General features: G+C 42.3%; 1 protein-coding gene across 1 annotated transcript in view; it reads right to left on the bottom strand.

The window, feature by feature from the left end:
• Positions 1-10,258: 10,258 nt before the first annotated feature.
• The window catches only part of ergic1 (endoplasmic reticulum-golgi intermediate compartment 1), a 161,907-nt gene continuing 157,399 nt past the window's right edge, over positions 10,259-14,766 (bottom strand). Inside the window, exon 10 of the mRNA XM_039773814.1 lies at positions 10,259-12,942. Within this exon, the coding sequence (XP_039629748.1) occupies positions 12,835-12,942 (108 nt within the window). The 3' untranslated portion in view covers positions 10,259-12,834. The remainder of the gene's footprint in view (positions 12,943-14,766) is intronic.

Genomic DNA, 14,766 nt, shown 5'->3' with positions numbered 1-14,766 from the left:
ACCACTCGTGCACCCGAGTTACTGTTGAACACTCAATGCCGAGGGGCACTACAGCCACTAATGCAAGTCACTGTACGTTTACTTGCAGGAGACCAACATGAAGCCTGCTATTCGATCCCCCAGTGGTGGGGACTGCAGTCTCGAGGAGTCCTTTTGTGGGCTGCAAGACAACGACACACACACACACAGCTAAGAACTCCAAGGCTTGTCTGGAGACACTGAAGTCTTCTCTCTATACGACTGATTCTTAAAACTTTATTTTTTTGCACTACCCAATTATCTTTTGGATAAAAGCATCTGCTAAGCAAATAAATGGAAATATAATCCATAATAATGGAGGTCTCAGACTACTGGTTCAGCTGTCACAATGGGCACAGCTCACTTAGTGCAAACTTAAATGCCACCTGTAGGCAAACAGAAGTAAAAGTGAAATGCTGGCACTGACCGCAGTAGGCGGGTGAGGAGCTTCAGCCAGGCTTGACCTCAATTCAAAGACGCGGCACCAGGCCCCCCCACCGCTCGTTAGGCACCACAGAGAAGGCGCTGTATAGAATAAAGAGGGGCTGTGCACGCCACACACTTCCATCTTTAAGGCGCGGTGTGAGCTCCTCCGCGATACCGATCTCCTGCAGAACGTCCGTATGTTGCTGCATCTGTAGTTCCGTCTACTCCTCCGTCGTCAGTTCCTCAGAATGTGCGGATTTTGAATTTTGGCTTGTAACAAATCGACCTCGCATCTCAAAAAACTCGTACGCTGGGGCAGTCGTAAGTCAAGGTACCACTGTAATACGTGGCTATCCAGGATTTTAAGTCACCTGTTAGCTCGCAAACCGTTTGACCGATTGACCTGAAATTTGGTACACATACACTACATCACCTCTACTGTCCGCTTTATTTTTTTTATTTTATTGTAGAATTAACTCTTGACAGCGGGCAGCGCATGTGTACGGGCGCCGTTCTCATTCCTCCCATATTCGCCGTCACTTCACCTACCTCTTCATATCTTAAATCATTCCTGAGGCAGATTGAAGACTTAAGTGCCAGCTTAAGTGACAAATTAAGGAAAACGTACTTAGTAATTGCAACGCAAACACGGACTTAATCAGTTTTAACATAAAAAGATGTCGACGAAAGAGAAGAAGCGGACCGCTAGGGTGGAGAAAAGGAGAGCTGATCAGGAAACAGCAAGCGCATCAACCTCTCAGCAAATGAATGAGAGGCGTAGAGAGAAAGAGGATGAGAACTAGGAACGCTCAAGTCAAGTGTATCGTGCCGTGTGCTGTTACTGGTGGACTTTATTTTGTGCAGGAAATGACAACCGTGTGATAAGGAGTAGAACAACAGGGGTCTTCAGCACAAACGTTCAGAACAACTTGAAGTTGAGCATCAACTGACCTCAGGGGTTCACCACTAATGGAATACGAGGGGTTGCAGTTACTTTTTACAAAATGTACAGTAATCCCTCGCTATATCGCGCTTCGACTTTCACGGCGGCGGCACGGTGGCGCAGTGGTAGCGCTGCTGCCTCGCAGTTAGGAGACCCGGGTTCGCTTCCCGGGTCCTCCCTGCGTGGAGTTTGCATGTTCTCCCCGTGTCTGGGTGGGTTTCCTCCCACAATCCAAAGACATGCAGGTTAGGTGGACTGGCGATTCTAAAAATTGGTGTGGGTGTGTTTGTGTGTGTCCTGCGGTGGGTTGGCACCCTGCCCAGGATTGGTTCCTGCCTTGTGCCCTGTGTTGGCTGGGATGGGCTCCAGCAGACCCCCGTGACCCTGTATTCGGATTCAGCGGGTTAGAAAATGGATGGATGGATGGATGGACTTTCACGGCTTCACTCTATCGCGGATTTTATATGTAAGCATAACTAAATATATAACGCAGATTTTTCGCTGCTTCGCAGGTTCTGCGGACAATGTGTCTTTTTACTTCCTGTACATGCTTCCTCAGTTGGTTTGCCCAGTTGATTTCATACAAGGGATGCTATTGGCAGATGACTGAGAAGCTAACCAATCAGAGCACGCAGTTAAGTTCCTGCGTGCTGAATGCAGTGTTAACCAGGAAGTCTCGTCTCGCTCATTCAGCATCAACGTGTTTCGCTGTGTAGAGTTGTGCTCTTTTGTGTTTATCTTTGTGTATAGTCAAGCCCTTCATTATGACTCCAAAAAGATCTGCTACTGCTTCAGGGGCCGTGCCCAAGCGCAAACGGAAGATGTTAACGATTGCCGAAAAGGTAAACGTTTTGCATTTGTTGAAGGCTACGATTCTTTTTATTTAAAAAGTAGGAAAGGAATATAAGATCTACGGCCGCAGTGTCCTTTTAACCAGGGTGCAAAATGAGTTGTAAGTGGATGTAATAAGGTGGGTGTCTGGATGGAATCTGCTTTAGGGATTTGGATTGAAGAACAACGGCAGTGCTACACAATCACCTGAAGAGGCTCCTTTAAGGGCTGTAACGCTCTCCTTTGTTGTGCAGTAAAATTAAACGCGTTGTTATCGGACAAGTCATCGTGTCATTGTTGGTGAGTAACCATAATTAATTTTCTACTTACAGTACTTAGTACATGTACGTACGTTTAGTGTCACTGTACACACATTTAATGTATACTATTTTTCTTGCATTGTACGTATTTATTGCTGGTGGCCTGTCTATCGTAATGGCTGTAACATACGTGATATCGGAGACACTCAATATCTTTAAAATAATATTTAGGTTTTACTGTATATAAACAGTGTGTTTATATACATACTGTAATTTCAATGAATCTTACCTAATATCTAAGAGAATACAAAGGGTTTATGTTGTATAATTTTATAAACATTTCCCGCACGAGTGTGGGAGAGTTTATAAGGGCTTAAAATATATAAAAATAACCATACAAACATATGGTTTCTACTTCGCGGATTTTCACCTATCGCGGGGGGGTCTGGAACGCAACCCCCGCGATCGAGGAGGGATTACTGTATTAAAAAAAATGGACATCAGTAATATTGGCGTGTGTTGTTTTACGTGATTTTATGGTTGCTGGTCACGAATAAGGCCACATTTTTGATATCTGATTCTTCGCCGGTGGTCCTAGCCCTGTAAGAACCAATTCCAGAATGTTACAAATGACAAACTTCAAACATAGACATGTGGGGTATCGTTTTAGACTATTTCAAGGTTGGTGATTACAAATATTTATTTATTTTTTTGTTCTTTATTTCGCCTTGTACAATTTCTCGTATTAGGAGTTTGTTAGTTTTCGCATACCCCTTGGGGTCAGAGCACAGGGTCAGCCCTTGTACAGCGAGCACCCCTGGAGCAGTTGAAGGTTAAGGGTCTCGCTCAAGATCTCTTTTTGGCAGTGACGGGGATTCGAACCGGCAACCTTCGGGATACCAGCGCAGATCCTTCGCCTCAGAGCCACCACTGAGGTTACTTTTGATTTTAGACCCTTTACTAAGACTCTAGCCCCCAATGGGCCTTAATCAGAGGGTGACAAATTACAAGTTTCTATTACAATCAAGAATATTTAGACTTTAAACATTTAAACCGAAGCACATATTTTAATTTTAACTACCTCATGAAGTAAATTATGACATTTCTTATGAATCCCCCAGATCAGGGCAGTTTGCTCTAATTCAGACTTTTTGTTGTCTGCTTCAGAAATAAAAAGTAAAAAAAAAAGACAATTTTATAAACTTATGGTGTACAAACACAAAGCAAGAATCGGCTTTGAATTATGGAGCACAAATGGCGGTCCTACAAGAACTGATTAGCTGGTCACCTGCTGGCTCGATTTCCAGTGACTGCTGCTTAAAAGAAAAAAAAGCAAAAGCAACAATTAAAGAGTTTAGTAAACTGATGGTTTGACTTTCAGGTTTATTTTTTAATTTCAAAAACAAAAATGCGACTCAATGAAGTGATGATGAACATCACCTCCTTGGTTTTACTCCCAAGTGTGACTTGGGTCCATCCTGTTTGCTTTAATTTTCCTTGAGATGTTTCTAGAAGTTGACCGGAGTCAAAAAGAACTGATCAGACATCATTTTGACAGGGACACGTGTAACTGTGCAAAGAAGGACCCACAATTCACACTGCAGGGTAGGATAAAAATCAAGCCATGAAGTCCAAGGAACTCTCTGTAGACCTTCATGATAAAATTGTGGACAAGGGGATCAAACCATTCCTAAAGCTTTGTGTGTTCCCAGGAGCACCGTAGCCTCAAGAATTGTGAAATGGAAGTTTGGAACAAACAGGACTCTTCCAAAAGCCAAACTGAGTAACCGAGCGAGAAGACCCTTAATCAGAGAAGTGGCCGAGAACCCAATGGTGACTCTAACAGCTCTTCAAAAGTCATCTGCTAAGAGGGGAGAACCTTTTGGAAGAACAGCCACATCGGCAGCACTCCATCAATCAGGTCTTTATGGCAGAGTGGCCAGATGGAAGCCATTCTTGAGTAACTCCTTGTGTATGAACTCCTTGGGAAGAACAGAGTTTGGGAGCAAGCGCTTATGGCATCTTGCTGTACCCACCACACGATGAACCACCTGGACTGGGACCCGAGTGCAGAGAGTGACACCACACTGGAACAGTGCAAGGTTTTTTTTTTAACTGTGGCTGGAGTGCCAATCCTGCCACCAACCGCCAAGTTCTCCCTGTCAGTTGGTGCACCTGCTTGCGGGGCTGGATGCACATTAACGTCACACCCAGGACGGAGCGATGGCAGGTTAAGGGCCCAACGGAGCAGAGTCACTTCCGGCTTTTATGGGCTTCAAACCGGCAAGCTTCTGATTGATCCCTAGCCTCAGAGCCACCTCACCACCCAGGGAAGAATACTCCACCCAAAAAATGACATTTTTTAATGTGTTGCTTACCCCATGTAATTTGCAGTGACAGTCAAAAAAAAAGTTTAATTTCATGTTTTCATGCAGAACAGAGGTAATAAAAAAGGTTCTCATATAATAGGAGTTGTATGGTGACCAACATAAAAAAATCCTATATAACTCCACATGTCGTCACGTCGTCCAGTCGTATGCTCACAATGTCTCAAACGCATGTATTTTTACTACAATATTCTTAAATAAACCACTTTTGGAAGGCGCTTTAGTGAATGGAAATGGAACACACTCAGAGCCGGTCTAGCACTTGAATCGAAGACCCCAGCTCCCCGACTTATTCATTGGTCAGGAGTCCAGCCCACTCACCAAGGCAGCATATTCATTGGCTAACACAAAAGTGTGCAATGAAGGTCGAGTCCAACTCAAGATTAAAAGTTAATGAAAGGTGAATGGCAACGTCATCAGCCAGAGAGTCTGCCATGTACAGGGTGCCCGTATACCCCTCTCTTTAGGAGCATTTACAGGAATAACCCTGACAATTTGGTTCCTGTGAACATCAGCCCAAGTCTTCCTGGTATTTCGAGGTGTGTTTCCGACATCCTGTCTGGTGCTGCCGCTCAAGAAATCGCAACAACGTGGTGGTCGTTCCAAGACGCAGCGACGGGTGACACAAGTGTTTTCACGATCGAGGAGCGCTTGGTGGCCACTGTGTGGGTTCATGAGCAGCCTGTTACTGGGGAATCGATCAAAAATGTTATGGATGACTTTGTTGTGCATTTTGGGAAGGCATCGCCGACAAAGAGGACGTTGTTGCAGTGGGAGAAGAAGGCTTTTCCAACGGGCAGCATCCGAGATGCGCCGTGAAGTGAAAGACCATCCACAAGGCATGAAACGTGTGCAGATGTGGCAGAGTCTGTCCAACGATCACCAATCAAATCCACTCGTAAACGTGCTGCCGAGTTGGGAATAGCGGAATCGACAGTGCAAAAACACATCAAACAGGACTTGCAAATGAAATGTTGGCGTCCATCGCACGTTAACAAGTTATCAGATGCTGACTTGGACAGACGTCAGGAAGCTTGTGATCTGATGCTGCACCAATTTCCAACAAATGCTGAGAAGGAAAAGATTATGTTCTCTGACGAGTGCGCGATTTATCGCAGCTCCCGCAATCGAAACGTGTTTTCAAAATCCTCCAAAAGATAGGAGTATATGGACTTTGTGCGCACCCTGCACAGTCATGGCCGAAATTATTTGGCACCCCTGGAATTGTCCCAGAAAATGCACCATTTCAACAACACAAAAAAACAGAGAAAAAAAGCCAAATCAGACATCATGTCACACAGAACTCAAAAACAGGGCTGGACCAAATTATTGGCACCCTCAACTTAATATTTGGTTGCACGCCCTTTGGAAAAAATAACTGAAATGAAGCGCTTCCTATAACCATCACCAAGCTTGTTACACCTCTCAACTGGAATTTCCGACCACTCTCCTGTTGCAAACTGCTCGAGGTCTCTCAGATTTGAAGGGCGCCTTCTCCCAACAGCAATCTTGAGATCTCTCCATAAGTGTTCAATCAGATTTAGATCCGGACTCATTGCTGGCCACTTCAGAACTCTCCAGCGCTTTGTCTTCCACCATTTCTGGGTGCTTTTCCAGGTATGTTTGGGGTCGTTGTCCTGCTGGAACACCCATGAGCTCTGACGCAGACCCAGCTTTCTGACACGGGGCCGTACATTGCGCCCCAACATCTTTTGCTAGTCTTCAGATTTCATGATGTCTTACACACAGTCAAGATATCCAGTGCCAGAGGCAGCAAAACATCCCCAAACATCTTCGAACCTCCACCATGTTTGACTGTAGCTACTGCGTTGTTCTTTTCTTCGTAGGCCTCATTCCGTTTTCTGTAAACAGTAGAATGATGAGCTTTACCATAAAGCTCTACCTTGGGCTCATCTGTCCACAAGTCGTTCGCCCACAAGGATTTTGGCTTCCTCAAGTACATTTTGGCAAACTCCAGTCTGGCTTTTTTATGTTTCTGTAGCCAAGTTTCCATCCAGTTTTTTGCGACGTTTTGTTATCGACAAACAGAATATACGTAAAAAAAATGTGCGAAATTTGCTGTCTCCAGCCTGTTTCCATCCAACTGGCTTTTTATCGATTAAATGGTGTGCGTGATGACGTCATCCCCTCCAAAACGAACTGTTGCATAAGTTTTGTTGTATCGCGAAAAAAAATCTGCCCTTGAGTTGTTTCCATACATAATTTTGTGTATGTCGCAAATGATCTACCTTTTGTTTTCCACGTTACACCCCCTCCACTAAACAAAGAAACAAAGAAATGGAGAGATTATTTAGACAGCTTTTTGAAATTTGCCAGCTTACTGTCAGTTTCGCAAATAATTGGAATTGTACATAATATCCGAAGACGACAGCAGAATGAAGCAGTTGCTTGTCTGATAGCCCCAGAGCTCGAAGAAAGTACCCCAGTGCGACGAAACCCACGGGTATGGGAGAGACGACGGAATAAGACCTTCTGGGAGGAGGTGGTGGGGAGACACTTCACAGAAAATCTCTGGCTGCAACATTTTAGAATGACACGGCTGACGTGTGAGATGTTGTGTGGATTCATCAGTCCTAATGTTGCGCCCATCACAGGTTGCCATCGACCACCGGTTCCAACCCCAAACCGAATTGCCATCGCCCTTTACAAGCTGCCAACCTGCGAGTATAGAGTAGTTGGAGAAACTTTTGGGGTTGGTAAAACTACCGTCCATCGATGTGTATATGCTGTGTGCACCGCTATTAAAGAAAAATTAATGCGGCGTTATATCAGACTTCCGACTGTAGCGGAGGCCAATGAAATTGCATATCGCAATTCCTTGGTGCATCTTGTGCCACAGATTTACGGTGAGCTGGATGGCACGCATGTGCCTATTCTTCCCCCGACGGAAGGCTACCGCAATTACATTAATCGCAAAGGGTGGCCATCTATTGTTCTCCAGGCCCTTGTTGATGACAGGTGCATGAACGAGACATTTGCGCTTGGCACTCCTGGAAGTGCCCATGATGCAGCTGTGTTTGCAGCATCGGATCTGTACAGGTGAGCCTACCTTTCAACATCCCTTCTCTGTGCGATGACAACTGAATTAGTACTGTAACCTGCTTCCCTTAAGGTTTTTAATTAAAACTGAAATTTGAATTAATACAAAATAATGACGTTTAATATAAAAAAACTAAAGTTAATATTAATGAGAGAATTTCTCATATATGCTAAAACATCTGCCATTTAATAATAAGAAAAAAATGTTTAGATAATGAAACACACGGTTTATTAAATATTTTGACTGGCACAGTAAACTACCTTTGCGGGTTTTGTATTATTTAGACATCCTGAGAGAGACCCCCAGGCTACAGTTGATGTGGGGGGAGTTCAGGTACCCCTTTTAGTAGCAGGAGACCCAGCCTATCCGCTACTGCATTGGCTCATCACGACAAATAACGAGGCTCTTCATCAGAACATGCAAACCGCTCCACTATTCTCGTTTTGATTGCACGTGATGAAAATGTATCATGTGACACATTTATTTGCGTTAAAGCCCTTTTTTTCCAACAAAAAATGTTTCCAATGTAGTTTTTGCGACATCTGAAGTATCGATATGGAATTTATGCGCTAAAGTTAAACGGAAAAATATTATGTCGACATGTACAACATTTTATCGATAATTAGCATTTCCATCAGCTAAAATTTGAAGCGCTAAATATTTTTTCGCAAAAACTCCTTGGATGGAAACCTGGCTTGTATCAGCAGTGGGGTCCTCCTGGCTCTCCTGCCATAGCGTTTCATTTCGTTCGGATGTCGATGGATAGTTCGAGCTGACACTGTTGCACCCTGAGTCTGCAGAACAGCTTGAATACGTTTTGAAGTTGATTGGACTGTTTATCCACCATTCAGACTATCCTTTGTTGAAGTCTTTTATCAGTTTTTCTCTTCCATCCACGTGCAGGGAGATCAGCTACAGTGCCATGTGTTGTGAACTTCTTGATTACGTTGTGCACAGTGGACAGAGGAACACGAAGATCTCTGGAGATGGACTTGTAGCCTTGAGATTGGTGATATTTTTCCACAATTTTTGTTGTCAAGTCCTCAGACAATTCTCTGCTCTGCTCTTCTGTTCTCAACTCAGACACACAACACAAAGGTTGAGTTGACTTGTCTCCATTTTAATTGGCTTCCGGTGTGATTGCTATATTGCCAGCACAGGTGAGTTCAAACGAGCATCATGTGCTTGAAATAAAAAGATTTACCCACAATTTGGAAAAGGTGTCAATAATTTTGTCCAGCCCTGTTTTTGAGTTTTGTGTGAAATGATGTCAGATTTGGCCTTTTCCCTGTTTTCTTGTGTTGTTCCAATACACATAAAGGCAATAAACGTGTGGATACCAAAACAGTTGGAGTTGCAACAATTTTCTGGGAGAAATGGTTTATTTTCTGGGAAAATTCTAATTTCGGCCATGACTGTACTTGTGAGAGGCTTCAACACGCAGAAGGCCGACTCACAAACTGACGCTAAACAATCCAAAGGAACTCAACTACTGGATAGGAATACAAATATAATGACGGGAGACGGGCCTGCAATTCAAATGCTCTTTCTTGTCTGAGCGTCAACGTTGATCGCCAGAGTCAATATTCAATCAGAAACTTTATGTCACGTCCATTTTGTCTGAGTGTTTCTTATTTTCAATCAAGACCACACTATACAGAACAGGTTTAAGAATATTTTATGAAAAATACATCTGTTTGCATATTTGTGTGTGTGGATTACACAACACAAGAAATGTGAGATTTTTTGAAGGACATTTTTATACTAAGCCATGTCTGCAGGTCATGTAAAAGTAGCTTTTAGTATAGCCATTAACAGCTTATTATCTATCATACAGTAGATATAAAAGTCACCTGTTTTAGCACCCTAGTGAGGGAGAATGCATTGGCCGGGTAAAGTCGCACCGGCGTTTGGTGACCCCTTACTGATCTGAAGGCCTCTCTGGCCTTGAACAGACACTACTATTTGTTTTCCCCAAATGGTCTTTTCAATTGGAGTGGCCTGACATCAAAGCGTCACTGCCTGTGTCTCCATTGTCCTATCCCCCTGGTTATCTAGGTGCCCAGAGTCTGAAAGTGTACAACGGTGCCATTGCAGGGGGCACCACATTTTCTGACGCTGGTTTTTTTTTTTTTTGTTGTCCAGCGTTGGTCACCAGAGTCATCGATTCATTCAGAAACTTTATCTCCGTTCTGCATGGAAACACAAGAGTAACTTCTACAAACTACATTGGGGAACACAGAAAAAAAATATTATTGTAAGTGGAGTACTACTTTAGCATAAAGCTAACTTTGTAAGAATTAAGTACAAACAAATACATAAATAAATACAATTTCCAGTTGAAAACAGGTTTATTTTTCCTGAAAAATATAACAAGAACCTACATTTGTAACAAACCTCCTGCTAGAACCAGAACACTGGGGGTCTCACTGGCACCACAAACAGATTAATTAACAAGAACTGGGATGCACAAGAACCAGTTTATAAAGTACAGCATTCCCTTACCAGTCGTCAACTTGAGACAAATTATTGTTGCATATTTTCAGTTCTTTTCTCTCTCCACATGCGCTGCTGTGTTTGGCACAGTTTGGCTGTAAATTAGAAGTGAATTTCAACTGCAGTTTAAAATGACGCATTCCCTTGTAAAAGTGACTAGAAATAAAATGGGACAAAAAAAAAAAGTGTTGTGTGTAAGCAGACATAACCAGCTACCGATGTGCTGTTACTGCCACATACGGGACACATTTTCAAAAAATGATACCAACCCACCGGCACCAGCTTAAAACAGATTGTACATACAGTAATAAGAGTATTATTCATTTCATAAATGGACAAATTATTGAAGGAGGGTCTCAAATATTTCTGACTTGTCAAAACAGGCAGTACGAGGAAACCGGAAAAACAACGGATTATGTGACTTGAGAAAACAGAGTTAATAAGGCAGGACGTGTCAATGCTCGAGCCATTAGGCATACCTTACAGAACAAGGATTAGACGCACGCTTTATGGACGGCAGTCATAAAATACTAAAAAGTGACAAAAGTGAGCGGGGCTGGAAAAATGAGTCCATAAACAGACATTACAGTTACCTTACCATCTACAAGACTGGCCCTCTGTCATCTTCCAGACGGACCGTATTGCAGCAGCAGTCATCTTGACACGAAAAAACGAAACTAAGAGAAATCAGCACAGTAGGAAACAGTTCAAACGTTAACGGGCTGCAGAGCATCGGGATACCCAGCAATTTGCAGGACTGAACAATGTAACAGTAAATATTTGCATAATGTCATTAACAACCACCAATCAGATTTGATCATTTTATATACAGGGTAACTTTTGCTGTTATTCTCTTACACATTCGCCATTCACCTCATACTAGACATGTCTTAATCTGAGCACAGCGACGTGTCCTGTATGTGACGAAACGGAAACCCAAACAGTGTGCAGCGTTATTAATAATGCCAGTCATTCACAAAAAACGTTTTCTGATGATACTGAATAAAACATAATGTATTCTGCAGTTCATTAAACATGCGCTCTGTCCTTTAAAGAAATTGTTTTAGCACTCAGTTTTATAACATACAACACATTCCTTACTGCTGTGAAAGAAGATTTGCTTTTAGGTCGCTGTCCTCTATTGGGAAAATGAAAAAGCCTCTGCTGTGATCTTTTCATATGAACCGAGTGTTCATTTGAACACAAATGGTGCTTCTGAGAGACCCTGTAAGAGTTCGCTCACCAAGACAACGTAGACGCCATGGCAGGGCTTTTCGGATTTTGGCCTACATGGATTACTTTTTTTTTTTTTTGGAGACATTTTTATTTGCTTCTTTAACTGAATGCCATTTGGTTCCCAGACAAGCTTGCCCACTTTTATGTTTTTATGGGAAATACCTAAAACGTGTTGATTTTTTTCCAATATGTTCATATACAAGAGTTTTTTTTCCCTTCTTTTCTTCATTAATACTGTATAAAACACAGTTAAGATTATAATGAACACAAGCATATGGCAATACACACCTTTTCTAAATATTCTGGAAAATGATCAAAAAATGCATAATATTTTGTTAGTGATCACCGGGGCAATCGAGAGCTCTAACAAAAAAAGCAGCACCAATAATTTCCAAATTTTGAATATATGTGCTATATATAAGACACAGGCCAAAACACCTTCACTCGTTTAAAAAATAACAAAATAAAATAGTTTAATTGAATTTAATTCAACATAATGCTGCAGTGTATTCATTTGTGTGGAGTCAAATATTGAACTCTGTATGTTGTCTAAAACGACTTGAAATCAGCAGACGTGGCTCGCGATTGTCTACCATAGAGCACCCTCTGCTGTTCAGTCTGTGTACAGGCCTATATTACTGTACTTCTTTCAAGTCTTCTTAGGAGGAGTTCAAAACCGTCCTGTGAAATTACATAGAGTTCCTAAAAGAATGCCGATATTCCCTTCAATAAAAAAAAAGAAAAAAAATGTCACTTTTATTGGAAAAATGTTGAATCATAGAGGATTGCAGGCTTTAGTTTATGTTACCTTACCATATATTTAATACGATGAACAGACTGATGATATATAACTAACAAGGATACGACGGTGTGTCATGATTTGTATTTGTTCAGTGTAACTGCAGGGCACTCACACAGGACTTGGAAACTGAAGAGCGTGAGACACCTGACAAAGGCAATGTGAAGTGAATTCTCAATTTGGGAATACATTTACAAGTGGAATTATGGCTCAAGAACCTAAATATTTCTCTCTCTTTGAAAAAAGGAATAGAACTATAAATTGTTTCATTCGGCCCCCTCTGCACAAATTGCCCGGGTTTAAAAAAAAAAATCTTGTGCAACTGCTTAGGCACCAACTGTCCCCTTTTGGCAGAGCAGCATGTCACCGGTGTGCTTTCAAGACATTTTGCCAAGCTGAATCTTTTTCCAGGCTTCAGAAGCAGTGAAGACGCAGGAGTCGATGATCCCCGCCACTGTGAATGTTCCTCCTATGATTGCGCAGACCTGTAAGGATATTATCATTAGTTACAGTATCAAGAATAACTTTTGAAGTCAAAATATTCACATTTGTAGCAGGCTGAAATAAACACTCTATAGTGCCAGGCAGCACTGCTGACATCTACTCTTAGCATGCAAGTAAGGGCTCGTTTATACTTCACGCTCAGAACGCGTACGCGCCCGCATCATGGCTGCCACCCGTTCTCAGCGTTCATTTGACGCGTCCTCTAAGCAGGTCCTCAGAAATTAACGTGACGCGTGTGCGAGTTGCAGTACCAGCAAAAAGTCGGGGGGCGCAGAGTGCTAAAAGTTGGAATGTGACGTCAGAGTCTCTGGTTACTATCTACACGGGACAGAAAGCCGCTTTGCAGATCCTACGAGATCGATGTGCGCTCTTCAATGTTTGATGAACGGTTCGATGTGGTGAATCAAAATGCCGACATATAAATGCATTCGTGGAGCTTTTATATTCAAACGTCACATAATTCCGCTCATAATGACACAATACATTTTAAAAATCTTACATACCGTCTTTTTTTTTTAGGGCTTCCTCCTGACCTGACAGCAGCGGCAAACAGCAATAGATCGCCACACTGAGCACATTAAATGTCTGATATTCCAACTCTCTGCACATTTAGAATCCTTAAGATTTATACTTGATATCACTTCCATGATGAAATGCATTAAAGTATGTATGTTGTTACATTTTACAGATAAATTGTTAATTTCGTTTAAAGAATGAATACTGTTAATAATTACACACATATGGGGGTGACACGGTGGCACTGCTGTCTCGCAGGGAGTCATGTCGCTGGTATTCTCTGCCTGGAGTTTGCATGTTTTCCTTCTGAGTTTCCACAGTGTGCTCCGGTTTCCATCAAAAGATATGCATATTTGGTGACACTAAAATGACGCTAATATATGTGAGTGCTTGTATTCACCTTGCGATGAGCTGATGCCCGTCCAGGGATTGTTTCATCAGCCTCGTGCCCAATGCTTGCTGGAATGGACAAAACCCTGGATTGATGGATTTAATCATTAAACCTCCTTTTCAGAGGTATTGTGGTACGGTGTCATCGGAATTTAATGGCTATTCCAAGCAGTGCACACCACAGCGAAGCCGAACCTGTTCTCACCATGATGATATCTCGCACTGCCACCTGGTGGATTCGTCCAGATTTCCATAAAGTACGTGCGCAAGTATAAACAGTAAAGCGATTGCGTAGCAGGAATGTCTGCTGCAACATGTGTCGTGTGAAGTATAAACTCGGCCTAAGAATTTCACTGTGCTCTGTACACGCGAAAACCTGAATACGAACACTACGACTTATTAAAGGTAACCAGCAACACACGACAGGCAGAGGGCACCACGAGACCGATGTCTTTACGAATATTTTAAAGTAGAAGTTTAGTACTTTAAAGGTGTGGCATATTGCTTCACAATCATCACATATGTTAATATGACAAAGGAAATGTTTTCTAAGGTGAAGCATTTTTTATAGTTTTTAATACCTTTTTTGTAATATCGTGTTTATGTATTTTACTCTCATTTCTGAGTTATGTTCCATATTTTTATGCATTTTCTATAATGTCTGTTACTTACTATGTACTGTCTTTTTAACTGAACCTCTGTTCTTTGTGGGTGGAGCCCCCAGGGGTGGGGCCACTCTGACATCACCACTCCTGAGCCCTCTGGCAATGTAAGGCAAGTGAGAAGGCTCAGGAGCAGGAGATCATTCCATCAATTGTGCAGTCCTGCATGTATTGCTGTTTCTGTTTGGATTTAACTTTTTTTATTTATTTATTCTCACCTTGTCTTCTTGGATGATT

The sequence above is a fragment of the Polypterus senegalus genome, chromosome 13 (assembly GCF_016835505.1).
Source record: "Polypterus senegalus isolate Bchr_013 chromosome 13, ASM1683550v1, whole genome shotgun sequence".
In the NCBI taxonomy this organism is placed as follows: domain Eukaryota; kingdom Metazoa; phylum Chordata; class Cladistia; order Polypteriformes; family Polypteridae; genus Polypterus; species Polypterus senegalus.
The sequence above is the reverse complement of the archived record's forward strand: the minus strand, read 5'-3'. Positions and strand labels throughout refer to the sequence as shown.